Source organism: Mauremys reevesii, linkage group 1, assembly GCF_016161935.1.
Source record: "Mauremys reevesii isolate NIE-2019 linkage group 1, ASM1616193v1, whole genome shotgun sequence".
NCBI lineage: Eukaryota > Metazoa > Chordata > Testudines > Geoemydidae > Mauremys > Mauremys reevesii.
This window is the reverse complement of record NC_052623.1, coordinates 125,938,186-125,962,751: the sequence shown is the minus strand read 5'-3', so window position 1 is coordinate 125,962,751 and position 24,566 is coordinate 125,938,186. Positions and strand designations below refer to the sequence as shown.

The 24,566-nt window shown below is 40.7% G+C and overlaps 1 protein-coding gene across 5 annotated transcripts in view; it reads left to right on the top strand.

Annotated features, from left to right (window-relative positions):
• Positions 1-24,566, top strand: part of CYFIP1 (cytoplasmic FMR1 interacting protein 1) — a 128,380-nt gene that overhangs the window by 37,738 nt on the left and 66,076 nt on the right. For 4 of the 5 annotated variants that reach the window (XM_039525704.1, XM_039525711.1, XM_039525720.1 and 1 more), the window contains exons 6-19: positions 1,798-1,979; positions 3,925-4,021; positions 4,727-4,855; positions 6,818-6,922; positions 7,246-7,337; positions 7,989-8,106; positions 8,711-8,833; positions 13,514-13,639; positions 13,743-13,909; positions 15,269-15,416; positions 17,431-17,584; positions 18,748-18,904; positions 23,792-23,888; positions 24,285-24,361. In XM_039525704.1, the coding sequence (XP_039381638.1) occupies positions 1,798-1,979; positions 3,925-4,021; positions 4,727-4,855; positions 6,818-6,922; positions 7,246-7,337; positions 7,989-8,106; positions 8,711-8,833; positions 13,514-13,639; positions 13,743-13,909; positions 15,269-15,416; positions 17,431-17,584; positions 18,748-18,904; positions 23,792-23,888; positions 24,285-24,361 (1,772 nt within the window). Of the gene's footprint in view, positions 1-1,797; positions 1,980-3,924; positions 4,022-4,726; positions 4,856-6,817; positions 6,923-7,245; positions 7,338-7,988; positions 8,107-8,710; positions 8,834-13,513; positions 13,640-13,742; positions 13,910-15,268; positions 15,417-16,964; positions 17,113-17,430; positions 17,585-18,747; positions 18,905-23,791; positions 23,889-24,284; positions 24,362-24,566 lie in introns of all 5 variants that reach the window. The other variant, XM_039525732.1, reaches the window with a different exon arrangement.

Below are 24,566 nucleotides of genomic sequence, written 5' to 3'. Positions count from 1 at the left end.
ATAGGTGAATGGTAGCTGGGATATTTTTGTAAATTTCTATTATTTATATGAATCATTTAGACATGGAGAAGACCTATCAAGTCATCTAGTTCATACGCTTCTGTAAGGACCATTGCAGGATTGCTCCCTATGGTATTTTTATGTTTTATTGCGGTGGTTTTCAACCTGTGGCCTGTAGACATGGAATTGGAATTAGGATTAGATTTCCAAAGGGGCCTGCACCTCCATTCGAAAGTTTTTTTTAAGGGTCTGCAAATGAAAAAAGGTTGCAAACCCCTGTTTTATTGCATTTTGTCTAGCTAGTTGTGTGTATACTGCTTCCTTTCAGACACTAATTCACAGACTTAATAGACCTATTTTACTGTTAGATACCAAGAAATGTTTCCAGATATTTCCTTTGTGCAATTTTAACCCTTTCTGCTAGTTACATCTCCTTGAGCTGTCCTCACTGATTCCTCACTCTCCTTGGTCTTTAAGGTACTCAAAGCTATGTATATTTTAAACTTACATCATCAGTCAAATCAGTGGAAGGGAAGGGGGGAGCTGTTTGTTCAGCATGGTTCTCTTTATTTCCCTCCCATGCACTTGTATGGTCGTTTTTGGGGAGAGAAGTGAACCTGTGAAAGCAGCTCCACTTACGGGACTCTGGTAGAGCTTAATGGAGTGCTTCTTGGGCTTCCTCTCTTGAATCCCTGAATCCCTCACTGTCTGGCAGAGGAACGCTTAGTGGCAGTCTGCTACTCTCTTTCCTTCCACCCTAGCCTGTCATCTCATACGGTGGGCTGGGCTCAGAGAGGAGGCAGCTACTGGGGGAGAAGGTGAAGAGTGAGTAGAAAGGCAGCATTCCACCACCGTCCAGTGCAAATAGGCCTGATTTAAATCCAAACCAGGCTGTTCCATTCAAGGAACTTAACGTGCTCTACAAATCGTGGAGAACATCCTTTTTACAGCGTCCATTAGACTTCCTTGCAAAAGAATTTGAAAACTGCAAACTAGAGCAATGAAGAAAGGAAAACCAACAAAACATTTTGATCCCAGCCACTGTGCTTCATGCTCCAGCAAAATTCTATGGTGGTTGCAATGTCACCTAAGCATACTGATTAGTAACATATGGCTGTACATGTGGGGAGCTGGAGAGGCCATGCTGAATGCTCATCTTACCCATACGTATTCTGAAGTTTTAATGGAATTGTATCACGCCTACTTGCAGATGTCTTTTAAGTGAATTTTGGAATTGGATGATGAGTTACTTTAGTGGCATTTTACTGTTAAAGAACTTTATAGGAAGAGAGAGGGGATAACCTACATCGGGGTGTCTCAACCTTTCCAGACTACTGTACCACTTTCAGGTGTCTGATTTGTCTTGCGTACCCCCAAGTTTCACCTCACCTAAAAACGACTTGCTTACAAAATCAGACATAAAAATACATTAGTGTCACAGCACACTAGTACTGAAAAATTGCTTACTTTCTCATTTTTACCATATCATTATAAAATAAATCAATTGGGATATAAATATTGTACTTATATTTCAGTGTATAATATATAGGGCAGTATAAACAAGTCATTGTATAACATTTTAGTTTGTACTGTCTTTGCTAGTACTTTTTATGTAGCCTGTTGTAAAACTAGGCAAACGTTTAGGTGAGTTGATGTACTCCCTGGAAGACCTCTGCATACCCCCAGGGGTACACGTATCCCTGGTTGAGAGCCATTGGCTTAGATATTGCAGTGAAAGTAAAACATTGAAACTGTTTCTTTACTAAACTATGGATTTCTGCTCCTTCCCTTCACTAGAGAAATGCAATTGAACGATTCTGTGGGGAGGTGAAGCGCTTATGCCATGCAGAGAGGAGGAAGGATTTTGTGTCTGAAGCATATCTGATCACTTTGGGCAAGTTCATCAACATGTTTGCAGTATTAGATGAGCTGAAAAATATGAAGTGCAGTGTGAAGAATGACCACTCTGCCTACAAGCGGTGAGATGTTGTTATAAGAAAGTATTTGCCAAGCTTACTGTTATTGAAATACAGGAACCTGCACAAGCTGGCAGTAGCAGCTCTTTGTACAACACCGGTAATATTTAAATGTAATCCTATCTACATTAAAAAAAATACTGTGAAAATAAAAAGGTGAACTGACAGAAAAAACTATCTGAGCAAATCTGTTTTCCTTCTGCTTTTCTACAGTAACAAAACAGATTTCCAGGTGTAGACTCTGTCAGCCTATCTTTCATTATGTTTTAAATTTAATGAGAATACATTGTTTGATAAATCTTTTAACTTAGAAATTCTTTCTTTCCAGTTACAGAATTCCCATTTTTAGCATTCACGGTTGATATTTTGTCAATGGCCTTTGATCTTGTTGTCCTTAAGGGCTTCTGGCTTTGCTCTGACAGGCCCCTGTGATTTACAGATGAAATGAGAGGGGGAGGAGGTTAGAATATCAGGAACAGGGCCGGCTCCAGGGGTTTTGCCGCCCCAAGCAGGGGGCGGAGAAAAAAAAAAAAGCCGTGATCGCGATCTGCGGCAATTCAGCGGAAGGGAGTAAGGGAGCCTCCGCCGAATTGCTGCCAAATATGTGAAAGTGCCGCCCCTCTCCTGAGTTGTCGCCCCAAGCACCTGCTTGATAAGCTGGTGCCTGGAGCCGGCCCTGATCAGGAATGAAACCCCATTCTCATCCTGACACTGTAGCATGTAACATTGATAAAGTCTTATGCTGTGGCAGATGTAGGAAGCAAAGAGAGTGTTTGCCTCCATAACAGCATCTGCAAAGCCTTGTACAGAACAATACCAATAGATCAAGATCTATCCCTCACTCAACAAAGGTCTTTGCTTTACTCATGTTTAACTATAAAGCCTCTATTGAGGGCTGAGGTTTTCTTCCTATGAGGAATTCTTTTTTGTTCTGTGGGTGAAATCCCTTGGATTTTGATAGATCTTCTCTTCCAGAGCAATGTCCTGAGGGGACAGACACTATTATTCTCTAAAGCAGTGGTCCCCAACCTTTTTGGCTGGCGGGCGCCAGCTGAAGGACCACAGCGGCGGCGGAGGACCCGCCGAAATGCCGCGGCGGCAATGCCTCTCGATGACGCCACTTGCTGTCGACAAGCGACGTCATCGAGAGGCGTCTTCGCTGAAATTCGGGGGCGATGCCTCTCGATGACGTCACTTGTCGATGGCAAGTGGCGTCAGCGAGAGGCGTCCCCGCCGCGGCATTTCAGTGGGTGCTCTCCCAGGGGCCAGGACGCGGGCACATTACGTTGGGGACCACTGCTCTAAAGGCTCGATGTTCAGCTGGTGTAAGGTGGCATTGAATTCCATGGAGCTATGTCAACCCACACCAGTTGAGAATCTTGTTCTAACTCTACTTGAGTATAAGCCGGTGTCACTCACTGGTATGTGAGATGCTGAGGGTGCTTTGATTCATAAACTGTGAATTGTATCTATGGCCATCTCAGCTAGTTAAGACCCATGGGAGCCAGTGAGCCTGCTGTTAGTGAAGATTGTCACCACCTTTGTAAGAGTGGGGTGCCAGTGTTCTCAAGGAGGGTCTGATGAGGCCTCTTAAGAAACCAACTTTTAACATGGACAGTTTTACAAAATTTAAACCTGTGTTTGAATCTCACATTCTCAGAAAAGTGTAACAAAACAAGTCTAGTAGTATCTGGTGTGCCCTCTTTTACCTGATCGCAAGTAATTACGGTTCAACATCACCGATGCAGTTACTATGATCTTGTCTGAGCAATGAATAAAGCATCTGTGTTGATTCTTTAAGAGCTGTCATCTACCTTTGACCAAGAGGTAGCATTGACGTATATGTAGTTTTGATCAGAAGTGGATGGACTTGATCGTGAACGGCTCTGCTATAGAGAAATGTTGTTGATTTTTTTCCTTTAACTGGGTTCTTTTTCTATTTCCAAAGAGCTGCTCAATTTCTGCGTAAAATGGCTGATCCTCAGTCCATCCAGGAATCCCAGAACCTCTCCATGTTCCTTGCTAATCACAACAAGATTACACAAGTAAGTTTTCATAATCTTACACTAAATGGCAAATATTTTATAAGCTATTAAAAACACACTCCGTTCTGTAGTGAGACAAGGTGGGTGAGGTAATATCTTTCATTGGACCACTTTTGTTAGTGAGAGGCAAGCTTTTGAGTTTACACAGAGCTCTTCTTCAGGTCTGGGAAACTTACTCAGTGTTACAGCTCAATACATGATGGAACAGATTGTTTAGTGTAAGTAGTTAACACATATTTCAAGGGACCATTCAAGGTGAAGTGGTCCGTAAACACCCCTCCAGTCATAGGGAGGAAAGAAAGTGGGAGGAAATACAGCCTGGGGAGGGGGAGTTGTTAGTGGGTTATAGATTATTGTAATAAGCCTAAATCCAGTGTCTCTATCCAGTCCATGATTTTTAGTGTCTAGCAAAATTAAGGTCCAAGGCTTGTCTTTTGAAAGTGTTGTGTAGGTTTCCTTTGAGGATGAGAACTGATACGTTAGATATAGAGGAATGGGTTTGTGAAATGTGTTCACCTTCACTCACAGGAGATGTGGTGTTTTTATCTTTTTCCTGTTTCAGTTCATTTGAGAGCATAGTGATTGTCTGGTTTCACGCACACGGTTGCTATTGGGGCATTTAATGCAGTTCTGTAGTAACTGCTGACATCTTGTGTGTATAAGCAGTAGACTTAATGTTTTTATTTTGTTTATTTTGTCTTCTAGTCTTTACAGCAACAGCTTGAGGTGATTTCTGGCTATGAAGAACTGCTGGCTGATATTGTGAATTTGTGCGTGGACTACTATGAAAATAAAATGTATCTAACACCCAGTGAGAAACACATGCTCTTAAAAGTAAGGTTTTTTTTTTTAGTGTTGCAAAGTTTAACCATAATGGGGAAGGACACAAATACTTGTGAATTTCACTTCAGCCAGTCCTCTGTTTGCCAGAAATAGACAGCCAAATAACTCATAATGATTGTGTTTATATAAAGTTTTGCCACTTCCTTTTTCATATATCTCCTCCTTTTCTTCTACATGTATTACACACTGCAAATCTTTGATTTTAAGAAGTGTCTAATTAGTTCTATTTTGCAGGGGTGAAAGTAGAAATAGGGACTTGCTAGGTTGGGGCTGGCTCTGGCCCCCGGAAGGAGTGGGGCCTTGGGCGGAAGGGGCGGGGATGGGCGGGGGTCAGAGCCAGCCTCAGCCCATCCTGTACCAGTAAGTGGCTCTCCCCCGCTGGGGTAGCAGCAGCAGCCGGAGGCTCTGGCAGCAGTTTAAAGAGTCCAAGGCTCGGCCGCCGCTATCGCCCCGGGCCCTTTAAACCACTGCCAGAGTCCCCGGCTGCCGCTGCTACCCCCTGCCTCTACCGCCCTGGGCCCTTTAAATAGCCCCCGGAGCCCTGGGGTAGCAGTGGCAGGGCTCCGGTGGCTATTTAAAGGGCCCAGGGCAGCGGGAGCCCCGGCACTTTAAATAACCTCCGGAGCCCCGCCACTGCTACCCCAGGGCTCCAGCAGCGGGGCTCTGGCGGCAATTTAAAGGGTCTGGGGCTCCAGCTGCTGCTGGGAGCCCCAGGCCCTTTAAATTGCCGCCTGGGGAAGCCGTGGCATACCGGCTTACTTTCACCTCTGCTATTTTGTACATATTGGAGATGATCTAATTGAACTGAAGCCTGGGGTGGGAAAATGTTTCTATAGAGTTTTAGTGAAGGTAAAATTGAACTAATACATTTTATTTTTAGATATGTAGCATGTTTGGGCAAAAAGGGTGTTTGAAGGTGGCTCTGCATATTGAAACGTCATTTGCCAGTTGTATTACTTCCAGGGACCAGATGGCTTTAGTTATGATTAAACTGAACAGTTGGTAGATAAATGTAGTAGTTTGGAACTTGCATGTGTAATATTGTGGTGGATGAGGGGAAATGTAAAATGTACTTCATTTAAGTATGGTATTTTCAGCTGAATGTCTCAATAGATGAAATTATATAGAAAAAAATATGGAATAGCACTTAAAATGCTTTCAAGTAGGACAAGCTCTTCTGAGGGAATTGGGGTATTTAATCCCCAAAGAACTAGGTACAGTATTTGTCATGTAGATGAGATATGCTGGCACCCTGAAAGAACCATAGAATGTACTAGATATATCATACCTGTAAGGATCTCTGAAGTGCCCACCTGTGCTGCTGAGCAGTTAAACATGCACATATATTATGGACTGTAGTTCTGGATTTCTAGTACTAAGTAAGTCCTATTGCCTATGTAGAATTATAACAGTTTGTTATTAATTCCAGAATTCAATCACTTTTTTTTTTTGGATGCACCAGAGTTCTCCCATGTATAATCTAAACAGAGGGCTATAAAAAAGAAGGAACTTGACAATGGTTGACCTAAACTTCTGTTATATAACCAACTCTGCATCCGTCATTTTAATCAGAAATAGGAATTTAAATGAAATATCTAAAAAGAGCCACATTCTAATTTAAATGGGATAACATTTTTGTATGTCTAATCTTTATGCATCTAAGCTGCTTTCAGTAAATCTTGTTTATCAGGCTAATATTAATTTTAAAAATGCTACACACTGACATGACTGTAAATTTAAAGTACTATAGAAAAATTAAATACATACTCATGAGTCTCATATTTTGTCACTAGGAGTTTTGAAAAGTGCCTGGTGTGCTTTATATGTGTGTGGTTGTGGGTGTGTTAACCAGTTGTGTATTATTATGATAAAAGAACATGGTCTTATCTTCAGCTGAATCACTACCTGTGAGCTTATCTTATGGAAAAGTTATATGTTTTGTACTATTTCCAGGTAATGGGCTTTGGATTGTACCTGATGGATGGAAGTGTCAGTAATATCTATAAACTGGATGCAAAGAAAAGAATAAACTTGACCAAGATAGACAAGTTCTTTAAGGTTGGTTAAGAGAGTAATGTTTTAATTAGAGTTTTTAAAACATTATTTTAATGGTGATTTTTCTCCCATTTAAAATACATAGTATTCTATTTCAACCAAATAACGTGATATTTTTTCATGAGTAGATACTCTCAATTGTTCAAATTTGTACATAGTTTAGTTGGATGACAAAAACAATCTTTAACAAAACAACACTGTTAACTAAGCCAGATAATTTTGAACTCGAAGAGGGTGATTTGTTAGGATGACCAAATAAAATTTAAAAACACTTAAAAAATTTGCATTTAATAACTTACTTCATCTGCTTTTTTCCTTGAGTACAGCAGCTGCAAGTGGTCCCGCTGTTTGGCGATATGCAGATTGAACTGGCAAGATACATTAAAACTAGCGCCCACTATGAGGAAAACAAATCCAGGTAGGAATGCAGCACAGTACTGGGGAGAGGGGGAGTTCCTCATGGTGCAAATTGTCATTGTCCTGGTAAAATCAATGGACCTATGGTAGTTTACCCCAGTTGAGGAACTGTCCCTGGATCACTGTCTTGGGCTATGCTGGGTGTATGCCTGTGATAATATGGGTAATACATTTGGTGAGGAGCATTCTGAAATGCTAAAAGCATAAGGCTAGTGTTTTTTCATGGCTGTTGTTTAATTTGGAATGTTTGATAATAGTAGCATGCCCTTTGTCCTTTTCTGAGGTTATACCATTATGAAATTTTGTAGTCAGGAACACACAGTAACTAACAGGCTTTATAGTTAAACATGGGTAAACCAAAGACCTTTTTTTAAGGTAGTTGAGTGAGGGATAGATCTTGACCTATTGGTATTGTTCTGCATTGCAACAACAACCCTTTCATCTGATTAAAAAGAAACATTGTTTGGGCTCAGAAAGACAGCCCATCTCTAAAATGTCTAGGCCAGAGAGAGGGAAGCCATGACACAAGGCCTAAAAAAAAGAGAAGGAAGATGTAAAAGCTGAAAACAGTGGCTCGGTCGTATCACTTATGTGATATCAATTTGTGATGTCTGTAAGGTCAGGATTTATTTTTTCTCGTGTTCTGAAATAGATGGACGTGCACCTCTTCCAGCAGCAGTCCCCAGTACAACATCTGTGAGCAAATGATCCAGATCAGAGAAGACCATATGCGCTTCATTTCAGAACTGGCTCGTTACAGCAACAGTGAGGTGGGTTAATGCTGTCTGTGCCAATTGCACTTGAGTAATGAACGTTGCTATAATTAGAAGCCTGAGATGTAAGTAAACCTCAGACTATGTTAAAATGACCCTACTTAAACACTTAGATCTCCTAATGATGTTTTTGCACAAGCTTATAAGAGTGAACTACGTTTGTGTTAGCCTTAATTCTGTATTTGCAGACTTCATCACACTTCTCGCATGCCAGTACATTCCAGAACAGGTGGGGTATTTTCTTGGGAATTGCATGTCAAACTCATAGCCTAAGAGCATACACATAGCTTTATGAATAAAAACAGGTTAGGAGTGCATTCTTCAAAAAAAAAAGGCACATCTTGCTCATACCGTATGAGGACTGTCTGCTTGACTTAGTCCGCTGTAATGTTCTGGTGATAAAGGATACAAGTACTTTATCTCTAGAATTTTTGAATTTTTAAGTAAGTAAATATGTGGGCTGAAAAGGTAGTAATTGGTGTATTGAATGCAAGGTCTAGTGCATATGAACCAGCACCAATCTTTTATTTCCAATAAAAAATGTTTTTTTAGTGCCACTCACAGTGGATTTAATACTTGTGTTTACTTTGTTTTGTTCTAGGTAGTGACTGGGTCTGGCCGTCAGGAAGCTCAGAAAACAGATGCAGAGTATCGAAAACTCTTTGATCTCTCTCTCCAGGGACTACAGCTCCTATCTCAGTGGAGTGCACATGTTATGGAAGTGGTATGTTACCTAGGGAGCAAAACCAGAAAAAGAGGAAGTTTAGGGAGACGAGACAACTAGATAATGAGGCTAGGTGGTTTTTGCTTTGATGAAAAATACACCTCTACCTCGATATAACGCTGTCCTTGGGAGCCAAAAAATCTTACTGCGTTATAGGTGAAACTGCGTTATATCAAACTTGCTTTGATCCACCAGAGCACCAGCCCCGCCCCCCTGGAGCACTGCTTTACCACATTATATCCAAATTTGTGTTATAACGGGTCGCATTACAGGTCTCTCGCAACTTACGCGCATTTAACATGCGTGATTTCAACTATACGCGTATGGCTGGAGTGGGGGGGGGCGTGGCCTCAAGTGGGGGGTGTGTGGCCTCAAGATTTAAAGGTCCTGGGGCACCAGCTGTGGCTGGGAGTCCCAGGGCCTTTAAATCACCCAGGGGGCTCCCAGCTGCAGAGGTGGCTGGTAGCCCCTGTGGTGAACTAAAGGGCCTGAGGCTCCAGCCACCGTGGAGCTCCGGGCCCTTTAAATGCCAGCCCCAGCCCGGCTGCCAAAGCTGTGGGCGGGATTTAAAGGGCTCCTCCGGGCTCCCCACTGCGGCGGGAAGCCTGGCGGAGCCCTTTAAATCCCGCCCGCAGCTCTGGGGGCGGGGCGGAGCGGGGGGGGGCATTTAAAGGGCGGCGAGGAGCCCGGTGGAGCCCTTTAAATGCCCCCCCGGCCCGGCTGCGGGCGGGGTTTAAAGGGCTTGGGGATATAATTTTGGCTATACACGGTTTTCGCTTTACGCGATAACCGCGGAACCGAACCCCTGCCTAAGATGAGACTTGCTTGTATATCGAGGTAGAGGTGTTTTTACATGCTCTATCACCATTTGTTTAGTGGCACTTCTATTTTCAACCAGGGAAGAAGACAAAATGTTTTTGTCTTCAACTGTACAACTGTATTAATCAGCGGGCCAAGATGCTGTATTTCTCACATCCTCTTTCAGTAGGTTGAACTTATTAAATTTAAGATGTAGTGATCTCCTTTAGGCCAGAGCTAGCTATTTTTATTCTGCTTTTGAACATATGTTTTGTGGTTTCAAAGCTTCCTTTATTTTGCTACAATACAACTTTAAATGATCTTTCATAGACTGTATCCCAACACACGTCCCAAAGTGAAAAAGACAGCAGATGGTATGTGGTATAAATAACAGAAAGCAGTTGTATTTTGACATTTTCTGGTGACTAAATTAAAACATTTAGGGCCTCATCCAAAGGTGATGAAAGTAAATGGAAAGATTCCTATTGGTTTCAGATCAGGCCTTTAGTCATAAGGGGGTGAACACAGAGAAAAAGGAGGAAAAACATTACAGAGAGCAAGAGAGGGAAATATGAGAGGGGAAGTATAGGTAAGCTCTAATGATCTATTTTTATTTAAACAACTAATCTTGCTGAAAGTAGATGCCAGTGGGGGAAGTGATTAAAAATCTGCAACTTTGACTTAAATGTAAGCAAGATATTTGTAATGGTAACAATTGAAAGAGGGGATGCTAAAGCACTCCTTTTTTTTTATAAATATCCCTGCCTCTCACACATTAACACTGCGTATCCTATCTGTACCATGGCCTAACCAAGACAACCTAACCTGAGAGCTTAGACAGTCTGCAGGTGGTGGTAGGTGGACGTGTGCTTATGCCTACTTCTGTCCAGTACTGGCAGTCAAGCTGGGTGAAATTTTTCAGTCAAATAGTTTATTAGCTGAAAAATGCAGATTCAGGGAGACTAAAACTATTCATGAATTAGGGTTGAATTTGGCCAATCGTTTCAGCCAAATAAAAAAAACAAAATTTCAAAAAAGTTGAAATGAAAGTTTTCAATTTTTGTTTCAAAATGACATGTTGTTTTAAAATGTACCTAGATTTGTCAAAAGGTAAACAACACCCCCCTCCCCCCCGCCCAAAAAAAACCTCTAAAAAATTTCATTTTGGGTTTAGTGAAATATTTTGTTCCATCCTAAATAATTTGTTTTTCAGTTTTTCATTTTTGATCACCAAACGAAAAAATCAACGGTTAGTTCAGCTCTAATTGGCAGTGCAAGGCCAACGGCCTGCCGTATGTAGTGCTTCCATGAATGGTACTATGATAAACACATCCTTGGTTCCTAACCACCTTTTGAAAATTAGGACAGATAAATCATGTCATTTCTTCCTATGTAATGTATACAAAATCTATCCACCACTTTCTGTTGTGAAAACCTTTAGTTCATGCTTTCATGGTCTCCCACTTAGACTACTGCGACCCCTTTTTCTCTGTCCTCCAAAATCCCTCTTGCTTCCCTGGCTTCTGTCTTTACAAATTGCTGCTTCCAAATCATCTCTCTCTCCTGCACGACAGCTATGTGATCTCTCTGCTACGGGACTCTTCTCTGGCTCTGCATTGTCTTCTGGATCAAATTCACACTTTCTATTCGGGTTCTATGCAGCTCTGCTCCTGCCCATATCTTGTCACTGGTTGCTCACTGCTCTTCTGTCTTGTTATGTCCCGTGCTGTGCTTTTCTGATTTCTCAACCCCTTATTTTTTACTTGTGCAAGCACTTCAGTATGTCCTCTCATAGTCCTGTCAGTCCCTTCTCTCATGCCTCACCCCCACCCTCTCCAATGCCGAGAATTTCGTTCTGAGCCTGTATACAATCTATCCTGCCACTCCCTTTTCAAATCCCTCCTCAAAATCTTTACCCACATTCTCAACCCCCAACTCTTATTATGTAAATAGAGTACAAATAAGTAAAAAGTCCCTAACAGGCATATTGTGCCATCTTAACACCACAAACTAGTTTTCACATGTTCCATCCCCTTGCCTACTGTTTTCTCCTGGGATCCTCTTTGTTGTACTCAACTTAAATTGCAAGACAAGAATTGTTTCTCATTACTTGCTGTGAAAAATGTAATGTGACTCCATGGCACTTAATATGGGGCTGGAATGAGCCCACGGGGCTGGGAGTGATTCAAAACAAATTTCTTGGAAAGATTTTTTTTTGTCGCCCAAATAATACCCCAGCTGTTCTGAGACAGGTATAAACTCTATTCTGTCCAAAGTGCAATATAGCAATATTAATATTCAGCTTTGTAGTCACAGTATGCCCCCACAGTGTTTACCAAAGTTATGCCTGGAGGAACAGCTCACTAGGTCTTTTTCATTTCGTTGATTAGAGTGTATTCAAAACTCACTGCATTCTCTAGGTTTCTCAGAATCAGAAATGATTAGATTTAAGTTAAAAAATGTGAAACCCACAGTCAAGTTGAGAATAGAGGATATTAATAAGCAAATGGATATGGAAATTGTTTCTCTTTCAAATATCACCTTGATTACCCCCCTGTTAAAAAGACTCATGGGTTTGTCAGATATTTAGATGATGGTTTATGTAAATAGCATGCTAAGGAGGGCCTTTACAGCTTTCCGTTTTAAATCCAAGCAAATGGCTTACTTAGACAGCCGATATACTGGCACTGAGAAATGTAACCATCGCTGTCCCTGCAGTTTAGGGTAGCTGGAAGACCTACTCCATGATCTGTTACATTGTAATCTGTATTGTCACTTGAGGTCAAAATGGCTTTCAGTGTTTTTGTCCTGGATGTCTTTTTCTATGACCTCTCAGGAAATAGAATGTTTCTTAGAAACTGACAGTGTACCTGTGATCCAAGTGTTTGTTCTGTTTGCATGGGCAGCCACTCAAATAAGGAGAAGGCAAGTGGCATGGCGATTATGTCTGGTTTGATGGTATCTGGCTTTTAAAAAAAAATCTTTATAAGTATTTTAACATTTTATCATTTTAGGTTTAGTTTTAAGTTTTATTGTAATACATTTTGGTGTTTGTGCGTTGGCCTAACGCTAAGTTGCTATTAATAAACTTTGCTTTGGCACTTGGTATTTTAACCCATAATAATGTCTTATAAATCTGTCTACCACTCAAGTTGTAGTAGGTGTCACAACTCAGTTCTTGTTGCTAAAATTAAAGTTGTGGAAAACTGGATTAGTAAGTAGATAGAATTTTCCAGTTAACATAATTAATTGATATCAATTCCTGCTAAAAATCAGTATTGGAACATCTTGCACTATGTTAATATGATATTTTGATCCTGGTACCTGAACAAGACACATTTCTCTTGAAATATTGCATTTTCAGAGTTACAGACAAAATCTCTCTCTCTCTCTCTTTTCTAAGTCCTAACAGAAATCAGCAAGTCTTTTTGGCTTCAAACTGTCTTTAAAATCTAAACAGTCAGTCATTTCAAAATCTTCTCTTGACACTTGTTTTTTCATTTGAGGCATCTTTCTTGGTTCTCTGTAGGTGAAATGAAGACAGGTTTTTACTTACGTTAATCTTCATTAAAATGTTAGACCACATCACCTGCTGAGAATTTTTTGTATTCTTTGAATTAATGTAGTATAGAGATATATGTTCGATAGATCTTTTAGAAAGTAGTGAATATGGCAAGTGATTTCTGTCAGGAGTTTTAGAACTTACAGTACTGTTCTAAAACCATGCAGTATCATATCATCAGCTATTACTAAGAATGATGGAATGTCTTATTAGAATAAAACCTGCATTACAGGTAGGGTGTCCTGTGGTCTTTTTGTGTTATTTCTCAATCTTTTCTTTTCTTCCATATGTCTTTCTTCACCTACCTGTGTGAATTGCAGTATTCATGGAAACTAGTGCATCCAACTGACAAATACTCCAATAAAGATTGCCCTGACAATGCAGAAGAGTATGAAAGAGCAACACGATACAATTATACCAGTGAAGAGAAGTTTGCCTTGGTTGAGGTAAAAGAAACTTTTCTCCTTTATAGAGATTTGGGCTTTTTCATTCTTCCCCCTTTCCTTTATTTATATATTTAAAATATATATATATATTTTCTCCCTACAGGTTATTGCCATGATCAAAGGTCTTCAGGTGCTGATGGGGAGAATGGAAAGTGTCTTTAACCATGCCATACGTCATACCATTTATGCTGCTCTTCAGGACTTCTCCCAGGTTACACTGAGAGAACCATTAAGACAGGCCATAAAAAAGAAGAAAAACGTAATTCAGAGGTAGCGTTAACATTTTAAAGCAATGTCCTATATTCCTTCTCCCATATTTTACTAGTTAAATATTGTCTATTGCTAACATTCATATTTCAAAGGCAACCATCACCATTGCTCATAGTTTGAATGTCAAAAATTAGCTTTGCTGACTACATATTAGTCTAAAACAACCTGCTCGGTGCTGATTACTTTAAGATAAGAGAACTAGAATGGGGAACAACATGTCATCTTTAAACCTTTTAATTCTACCATTACCATTAATGGTATGTGTTGTCTTGCTTTTTATTTTAAAGAGAAACTGGGGCCAACTTTCTGATGATTCCAGTACTACTACTACTTGTTCTTCTGTATTGCTCGTCCTTCTTCTCTGTCTCTTCATCCCAACCCCCACCACCACAAAAGAAAAGGAAAAGAAAAAAGCCTTCTGTTGTCTTTCTGTTCAACTTTTCCTACTCTCTTCACCTCCCCCTACTCAATCTTCTGTACTGTGGTTAGAGCCATCCTTAACTTTGTTTTTGTCTCTCCAGCTGTTGCCTTTCCTCATGACATGTTGTACCATTTTGATTTACTCCCACCCATTGCTGGGTGCCTTGCAAGATTCTTGTGGGTGAAGACCCTTGACTGGTCATGCTACTGCTAAACTCCACCTCCACAAAAATACCATCCCAAACAAATGAATGAAATGTTCAGATTATTCCAGATTTTAAGATTTGCAAGTAGATTCTTACACTGTTTTTTTCTGGTGACTTTCATATTCCTTATGTAAATCTGTTGTAGTCTGAGGTTTTCTGGGTGTGGAAACAGAAAAGTGTTTCTTGAGCCATTAAAGTAACATTTTTCAGAAATGTTTGAATGTGGGAGGTGGAGTTCACTTGATCACTCAGTACACTATGAGATGGTTTTTGAGAAGTACTCATATTCCAATTCAATACTTAGAATTGTACTGAAGAGCATCATAATATTGGATGACCACTGCCACACCTATGCAAACCTTCAAGAGATTATTTTATCAGAATTCTTCTTAGAATTTTAAAAAGTATTGTGCATTACCAAAATATTTTATAAGCAGAAGCTTGCTTCTTTATTATCGGTGTTCTTCAGGTCCGATTCATTTGATGGTAAATTCTAATGTTATATTGAATTTGCATCTGTGCTATACAACCCAATGTCAATAATATACATGTATATCTTGCTAAAGATATCTATCAATGATGGAAAAAACAAATGCTGTCAAAGTATGACTCAAAAATATAAGTTTGACTGATAAAATACTACCTCTCTAGAAAGTTTGCTTCAACATGCTTATGGCTCTGAAATAAGCATTTATATTTGTTTGGGTGCTAAAGCATTTTGGATTGTGTCTAGTGTTCTTCAGGCCATCAGAAAGACAGTTTGTGACTGGGAAGCAGGACATGAACCATTTAATGACCCGGCACTAAGAGGAGAGAAAGACCCCAAAAGTGGTTTTGACATCAAAGTTCCAAGGCGAGCAGTGGGACCCTCCAGTACCCAGGTATTTCCTGTTCTTCCTGTATGATAGCCATAGTATTAGCATCGCTGATATAGAAATTTCTTCACTACTGAGCCCTGTTAAAAGCTGGAGTGGATTTAGATTACTCCCAAGTTATACTTAAAAAATATATACATTTTAAAGTATAAATCCACTATAAATCTGAATTAGTCAAAATTCTCTATCTGGGATGCTTTCACTTTCATTTTGTAACCTAATGTATTCTTTTCTCAAAGGCTCCACTTCCATACTTTTGATCTTGTTCCAAGAGAATGCCCACATTTTAAAGCTGTGCCTTTTTAAATGTTCAAACTTCTTCTACTTTTGAAATGACCGGACCCTTTCCTGGCTGGCTCCTTCTTTCATACTAAATTGTTCTTTTTGTTTTTTAAACTCCTTAACTGTGTAGGTCCTTGCTATATTTTAGACTTGCATTCTTGAACTTGGTTCTGGTGGATATTTGTGCTGACCCCACCTCTCTTTCCACCACTGTGTCTTAAGTCCGTAATGTCTTGTGCTTTTGCCATGGTGGTCCATAGAGTGCAGAATTCCACCTTGAAATCCATCTAATCTTCTCTCTGTCTACTGTTAAACAGCGTAATTTTTTCAAAGATGTTCTTTATAATAACCACGGTTACCCCATATTTAGAAGCTTGCCCCTTCTCTGTTTTCTAGGTGGGATCCCTCTTTATCTTTTTTGTTTGCCATTTTGAGAGAAGTTTGTATAGTAGCGCGTTTATGATTGATACATTACTGCACAGTGCTCTGAGCACACTGGGACATGAAAATGAGTGGAATTATGGTATATCAATGAAATACAGTGATTCCTAAAATCTTGGGGTGAAGTTGGGGAAGAGCCTTTTTAGGCAGTGCTTTTATATTAATCATGGGTGACTGAGTTAGGTTTAAAAAATTGTCTGGAAAAATGTTTAAATATCTAATGAAATTTTTGTTTCAGTAAATGGAATCAGTACAATGCTTTATTCTAATAATAATTCTTTTTTTATTTTAAATCACCACCAATGTTTTTTCTTACTCTTGGTATGTTTAGGGGGCTTTGTTTCATTGGTTGTGGCAAGCTCATTAAAATACACTGTTCTGTCTGCTGTCTGTTCTTGGATATAAACACCTGTTTATCTTTGCTGAGGCAGGGAAACAAATTACAGCAATTCCTTGGATTGCAGTTCTGTCAATTTTATGTAATTTCAAAATAATAATTCGCTGGATTTGCTGCACTTAGAAATCGTTGTGTAAAAACTGAGAAGCAGCTAGTCTCTTATGACCAGATTCAGCTCTCATTGAAGTCAGTGAGAGCCTTTCCATTGACTTAAATGAGCATTGTATTGGACCCTCACAGAATAATGAGGCCAAATGAAGAAACTTGCCTACTTTAGAAGTGGATGTTTCCCTCTGCATGCTTACTGTATTGTTTTTCATCCCTTAACACACTAACACACACTTTTTCTGCTTCTGTTTCCCCTTCCTTATTTACCCACGTGTTGTATTAACTGTTTCTCTCCCCCCTGCCTCTCCTTGTCTGTTGGTTTTTAGCTCTACATGGTTCGCACTATGACAGAGTCCTTAAACTCTGCTGAGCTGTTGAAGCAGCTCAAGTCTCTTGGAATGGAAAAGCTATTGCATGTGATAAACAAGTTTCTGAGGCAGTCCTACATCTATCCGCCTCTTTTAAACTTTGGTGGTAAGATATTACTTATTATTTTTATTTGTGACAAGTGAACTGTTCCACTGCAAATTATCTATTGCTTTATATGAATGCAGACTCCCTTTACGTGGAAGGCTTTCTAGCTAGGCATTTATATTGGCATTAACTTTTGGTTGGAGCAGTTACCTTTTTCCCGAAGGAGAAAGGCATGGCTCTTGCCGAAATTTTACTAGGTTTCAGTTTGAAGTGGAGCAGTCACTTTCTTGATAGTATTTCTTAGTGTTGCTCAACTAATGTACCATGTGTATTTTCCTTTTTTCCTTTCCACCACAAATGTTTCCTTTAATGATACAGCTTTACATGGTGAGAACTATGTTAGAGTCTCTCATTGCTGACAAAAGTGGTTCCAAGAAAACCTTGAGAAGTAGCCTTGAGGGGCCCACCATATTGGACATAGAAAAATTTCATCGCGAGTCTTTCTTCTACACTCATTTGATAAATTTCAGTGGTAAGATACGTAGATGATCAGTGTCCAGCTTAGCATGTCCTAACACTTTTAACGTGCCCTGGAAAATGTTTCCGATTACCTAAGCCAGTTAGATCTGGTTTGTTTATCTAAAACATTGGCCTGTCAGAACTTTTTGAGATACAAAAGAAAGATTCACCTAAATGCTTTTCGTTTTTTCCCCTTTTATGCATTTGTTTTAATGGGCTGTATTTTTTTTGTTGTTACTTTATATTTTTATATAATAAAGACACAACATCAGACCTGTTTAAATAGCAAAAATTTAAGAATTTTATTATTTTAGAAGACACACCAAGTCCCCAGTAGTGGTAAATTTGGTATTGATTAGCCACCCCTCTGTATTCTGTCCGTTGTAATCGGAAACATGTTATCCTAATGGATTCACCTACTGACATTGAATGTATCTAGTGTTTGTCATCACCATGTTGTGTTGTCTTTCATCTTTTATTTTTCTGGAACCCTTAGCTCTCAAAGGAGAGGTGCCTGTTAGTTCCAGTACTAACGCTTTCCATAAACAGCACTGTGTTTATTAAAAAATGTTAAAGTAAAAAGTTCATCCTTGTTTTGGTTCTCTAGCATTCTGAAAACATTGCCTGTGGTGTGTCTGTTACCTAGAGAGACTAAAGGAATCTCTCAGCATCTCAGAATTATCTTCCCTTATTCCAGACTCTCCCTCAAGAGTTCAGATAATTCCCTGCCCTTCTAATCTGCAAGGATCATGTGGGGCCAGTCAATTCTACTGCTTAATCGGATGGATGGAATAAAAATGATGGCCACAAGATGCTCCAGCCTTCTTTCTCCCCAAGCTACTTCTTGAGCTGAGAGCATTGATTTTACAGCACTTTGAGCCCCTGCTGGAGAATTAAACTTGGCTCTCCTCCAGGGTGGTATAATATACTTTTGCCACTAAACCAGTGGGCTGGCCCACTTTGGCAATATTTTCTGTAATAAAACACTTGAGCTTTTGTGTGTGTTCATAACTATTTTAAAAACCTCACAGGTTTTACATTTGAATTTGATTTACCTGTAGCTCTAGTGACTCACCTCCTTCGTAGTTTCACATTTACCATCATCACATTTTTTTGTTTTGTTCTTAACATGTTTCTCATATGAGAAGAATAATGGCTTGTCATTTATTCTGAAAGAAACCTTGCAGCAATGCTGTGACCTGTCCCAGTTGTGGTTCAGAGAGTTCTTCTTAGAACTCACCATGGGTAGAAGAATCCAGTTCCCCATTGAGATGTCTATGCCTTGGATTTTGACCGACCATATTCTGGAGACGAAAGAGGCATCAATGATGGAGTAAGGTCTATGTGTGCTCTTCTTTTGCGTCATTTTAAATACCATTGTATTATAAAGTTAGTGCCTTCACTGATGTTAACAAGTTGTTGCTGGGATAGTATTGCAAATGTAATTCTTTAACTATACTGTTTCCTGGATTCCTGCTTTCATCTCTGCACTTTAGCGTGAGTTCCCCTGACTCTCAATGATTTTGATTCTTTGAGGCACAGGCAGGCTAGCCTTATTCTGAGAGCCACACTCAGTGCTTCTCTGCCCCCTCTAGAACGTAAAGTTTCCAGGTGAAATCCTGACCCTATCAAATTTAATGGCAACACTTGTATTGCCTTCAGAGCAGCCAGGATTTAACTCTCAGTTCCTTGATGAATGGAAAGCAAATAGCTCTCCACACTAGAAATGTAACAGACACCAAAGAATGATAGGACAACACCTTCAGAAAAAAATGTAATTGAAAATGTACCCTGTTCTGAGGTGGATGAGTAGGAGTCACCCAATACAGTGTCTTCAGAGAAATAGAACGGCAGGTGAACAATTATTTATTCTCAGTATCCTGAGTGTATGTACAAGGAAAAAGAAAATGAAGCTAAATTATCTTGTTTCCATCTCTTTTTGAGACAAAGCTGACAGCAATATTTTAATGCTTTTCATTTCTGTGGCTTCCTATTTGCTCTTATTCCCTATGGGGGCCTATCGTGCAACGGCCAGAAAAGTTGATCTTGTGTGGTCTGAAAGGTCTTCCACGCCACACATTTAAATTGTCATGCTTAGTAAAAACAATAGCTTGGGAAATGTTTTGGAGATGTGAGATACCAAGTGTTACATTCTGAGGTTTGTATGGTAGTGGTCTCTGCTGTCTCCTGCTGCTATCTGCTTGACTATGCTCAGGAGGGCCAGCGTTCTCTGGAGTCTGTCATGCAGGCCACATAAATGCCTGGATCAGGCCTCTGGACTGGATGTTTGGCACTGTTGCCCTGACTGGTCACTCCTTTCTAGAGAATTTAGTAGTCAGATTTTTTTGTGGCAGGGTACATTGCAGGTAATAGATCTACTTGCCTTCTGTATTTTTAATCTCAGTCTAAACTACAAATGAGGTATAATTTTTTCAGTGATCAAGTATTTTTGTTAATATATTTACAGAGAAGCATTTCACAAACTATGAATATTTGTTCTTCGAGTACGTGTCAGTGCAGATCCCACTGTAGGCGTGCATGGGCCCAAGATCAGAATTTTCTGAGTAGCTGTGCCCCTCAAGGCAGCATCTGCACTCTGTGCCTCCAGGACCCCATTCAAGGGTATAAAGGAATAAAGAGGGGAGTGTCTTCAGTTCTCTCTTACTGTCCATGGAAGTGAGATGGAACCTGGGGAGTGTCCGATCTGCTACTCACTTCAAGCTCTGTTTCTAACCTAGTTTTATGAAAAAAAAACTTTCTTCAGCTCTTACCTTATTAATTTTTTCTTTGGACATCTCCCCCAAAAGAGAGGACACTCCCACATAGTCCCCTGTACAGCATGGCAGGTACTTGGCACTAACTACCATGGCAGGTGCCAAACCCTTATGGTTTAATCCCTATCTATCCGACAAAGAACTTGTCCTGCTGGTCGACTGGCATCGCCAATGCCTTTTCTGTTTTGGGGAAAACCACGAATGAGTGGTGTGTAAATTCTTCTCACTGAGTGCTCTCAAGTTGAGAGATGTGCAGCTAAAACTCCACTTGCTTGAGTAATCAGTGTGCATCACCTCAGATCCGGAGGAGACATCCAACTCCAAACAACCCAAGGGGGTCATCCCTCAGTAAAAACTCCTCTGAATACACTTTTAAGCTTACAGACCTGAAGAAGAGCTCTCTGTTAGCTCAAAAGCTTATCTCTCTCACCAACAGAAATTGGTCCAATCAAAGATATTACCTCACCCACCTTGTCTTGCTAATATCCTGGGACCAATATGGCTACAACTACACTTCATACAATTTTGAATAAGGGATAGTTTGTGAGGTGGCAGGTTTTAGCATGTTTTCATGAGACAGACCCAAAAAAACCCAAAACTAAAATGGCTAGAGTTGCAATAAAATTGCAAGAGTTGGCAGTACGGCTGTCTACCCGCTCACAGGAAGTACCCAAGATTCATGGGTGGGATCAAATCATTACCAGTATGAGGTCTGCCATTTTGACTCTTCGTGGTACCAAGGGTCTTCACAGAACGTGTTGTGAATGTCTGAGGTGATGTGGTATCTGCACGTAATTGGACAACTGGCTGATCAGAAGCAGGTGAGAGTAGAAGACGTCCTCAGGCTGGGACAGTGCTCTATCTGTATTCATCTGGCTGGGTCTCCTAGTGACTTGTAAAAAACCTGACATTTACCTCGCTTCAGATGATAAAGTTCAAAGAAGTCATGGTTGCCTACAGATCAGGAAAAGCCTCTACGGAGACTCAAACTCTAGCTGACATCAGAACCAGCACAGTATGAACATGCCTCACAGTGCTAGGTCACACGTTGGCATGCATGTACATGACGCCACTTGCCAGACTTTGCCTATGCCCTCTTCAGCTCTGCCTCAGGACAGTTTTTTCTCTGGGGAAACACCCGATAGACGAGGAGGTCATAGTACCTCATTATGTCGCTGCTGAACTTCCTTGGTGGTTAGAATCCACAAATGTGAAAAAGGGTGTGTGTCTCCTTTTCAGTTCCCTCTCTGACAAAGACACTAATTAAACGTGTGTCAGGGACAGGTAGGGGAGTTCACTTTGAACCATCTATAGATCCAAACAACTTGGATCCTAAGTGACATGTGGCTACCTGTGAAGGTCCTAATGCTCAGAGCCATCAGACTAGCCTGCATGGCTTTCCTGCTGGTCCTCTAAAACTCAATAATGTATAGCTTCAGACAGCACGACAGCTATGCACTACAGAGACAAGCAAGCGGGTGTCTGCTCCTTGCCCTTTGCCCTTGAAGCCATCAACTTCTGCAGTTGGTGCCATCAGAACGGGGTAACTCTGAGAGGCCCTTAACCTCCTGGGAGCCGGCAACAGCTTAGCAGAATTCCTGAGGCAGTCAGTGACCACCCACAAATGCTCATTGCACAGATCCACCATGGAGGTGATAATCCATCAGTGGGGATTCCCCATGGTACACATGCGCACTGCCAAGAACAGTGCAAAACTTTTGTTCTAGAGGATGCCTGAGTCCAGGTTCACTGCTGGATACCTTCCTACTACTGAAGAACAAAGAGTTGCTGTACAACTTCCCACCCGTTCCCCGGATTTCCAGGGGGATTTCCAAGATCAAAAGAGACAAAGCCATGATCATCCTGGTGGCTTTGTACTGGCCAAGGCAGTTCTGGCTGACAGATCTTCTGCAGATGTCCATTCAGCCTTTGATATGGCTCCTAGACCATCTGGATTAGATCTTGCAGTATTACAGCCAGATACTCCACACAGACCTGAAGTCACTGAACGTGACAGTGCATGTGTTGCCTGGCTGAATGCTACTGATAGGTATTGCTCCTTACCAGTCCAGGAAATCCTGATACAAAGCAGGAAGAATTTACTGGAAAAACTTTTCAAAATGGAAGGGGTTCTTAATATGGGCAGCCCAAAAAGGCGTGGGCCCAGTACAGGCCTCTGTACTGAAGAATCTTGACGACCTACTACTCTTCAGGCAGGCGGTCTTTGGCTCAGCTCTGTTGGAGTCCACCTTGGAGTGATTTCAGCTTGTCAATTGTCTGTACAGTCGTGCTTGGTCTTCTCTCACCCCATGGTATAAAAGAGCTTTAAAGGTCTATTACACAGTTATCCAGCAGTCAGAGAACCCCCTCCTGCCTGGGACCTCGATATAGTCCTTCTGAGATGCATGGAGCCTCTCACTGAGCCTCCCTCAGAATGCTCCTTACACCACTTTACTCTGAAGATGGTCTTCCTAGTTCTTATCACTTTGAGTGAGCTTCAGGCACTATAGCTAACCCCCATCCCACAACATTTCAAAGGGAAAAGATGTTGCTAAGCCCTCACCTGAAACTCATTCTCAGAATGACATCAGAATCTCATCTGAACCAATCAACTTACCTGTCGTCTTTGTCACTGGGAGAAGAGAAGTTAAACAGACTAGGCGTATCTAGAGCTCCCCTTTTATTATATTGACAGGACCAAACAATTCAAATTGTTGCCCCATCTGTTTCTGGCTGAAACGGGATATTCAAAGGCCAACCTATCTGATCTTAAAGAATATTGGAACAGATAACACAAGGAGATACATTGTGTTACCAGCTGGTGGTTACCTCTCCCACTCGACATCGAGGCTCACTTCACGAGAGCTCAGGTGACTTCTGCCTGCTTTAGAAATGTGCCGATATGAGAAACCTGTAAGGCACCAGCATGGAGTAACCCTTTGTCAAACACTATGTCTTGGACCTGGCAGGTAGAACAGATGCCAAGTTTGGGTGACCAGTACTACAATCACTGTTTGACTTGTGCAACTGAAACACCTTATTCCCACTATCTCGAGAGGATACTGCTTGCCAGTCATGTTCATGCTGATACATACTCGGCGAAAGAACAGTTACTTCCTCTATAGTAACTGTGGTTCTTCAAGGTGTTATAGTTAGTGTAGATGTTATGACCTGCGCTCTCTTTTAGAAGTCCCTACCTACCATGGGCTTTGAATTTCAAGGGGACTGAGGGAGCACCATGTCAACACTGCCCTTTATGCCTTCGCACTGGAGCACAAGGAGGCCCAGGGTACATACACCGCCCCAACTCTGCTATTCCAAAAAATCTGATCTCATGCCCATGAGCCATATGTGCACCTTCAGTGGGATCCAAAGTGACCACAACATCTCACAGAATCAAATTTGCTGTAGGGTAAGTAACTGTTCTTTTTTTCTTTTTCATTTAGGTATGTTCTCTATTCTTTGGATCTTTACAATGATAGCGCTCATTATGCGCTTACTAAATTTAAGAAGCAGTTCCTCTACGATGAAATTGAGGCAGAGGTAAAGTAAACTCATCTATTGGAGAAAATGGTTATGTATCCTAGTAGGGAGACGGAGTCTGTTAAAGGTGAAGGAACATTATGCAGCAATATGTATATCTTCAAAGCAGATGGTGATGATATAGAATGAAAGTGGTGAGAATGCCAAAAGAAGAAACAAAGGGAGGAGGATGCAATCTTCCATGGTGATAAGCTTTGAATAAACACATATCTGCATATGTCTGGTTTTGGCATTGTTTAGATTGAAGTAACTTTTCTTCATGGGGAAGTAGAGGAATTTTGTGCTGACTAGCACTTTTTGATTTGTTTTTGTAGGTAATGACAAGGGAGACTAGGATATGTGCCCCTTTTTATACCTGTGCAAATACTAATAAATAATGTCTCTACCATTTTCCAGGTAAACTTGTGTTTTGACCAATTCGTCTACAAGTTGGCAGACCAGATATTTGCGTACTACAAGATTATGGCGGGAAGGTAGCTATTCTGATAGTAACATCTTTTATACATGTATTTTTGTTTGTTTGTTTCAGTTTTCACCAAAAAGGTTAGTAGCAATTGGACAGCTAACATAGTGAATGCCAGTGAAAATGAGGTAGGATCAGAGGCTAAAAGAGGGAAAGAACAAGTTAAAAATTATTTAGACAAGTTAGATGTCTTCAAGTCACCAAGGCCTGATGAA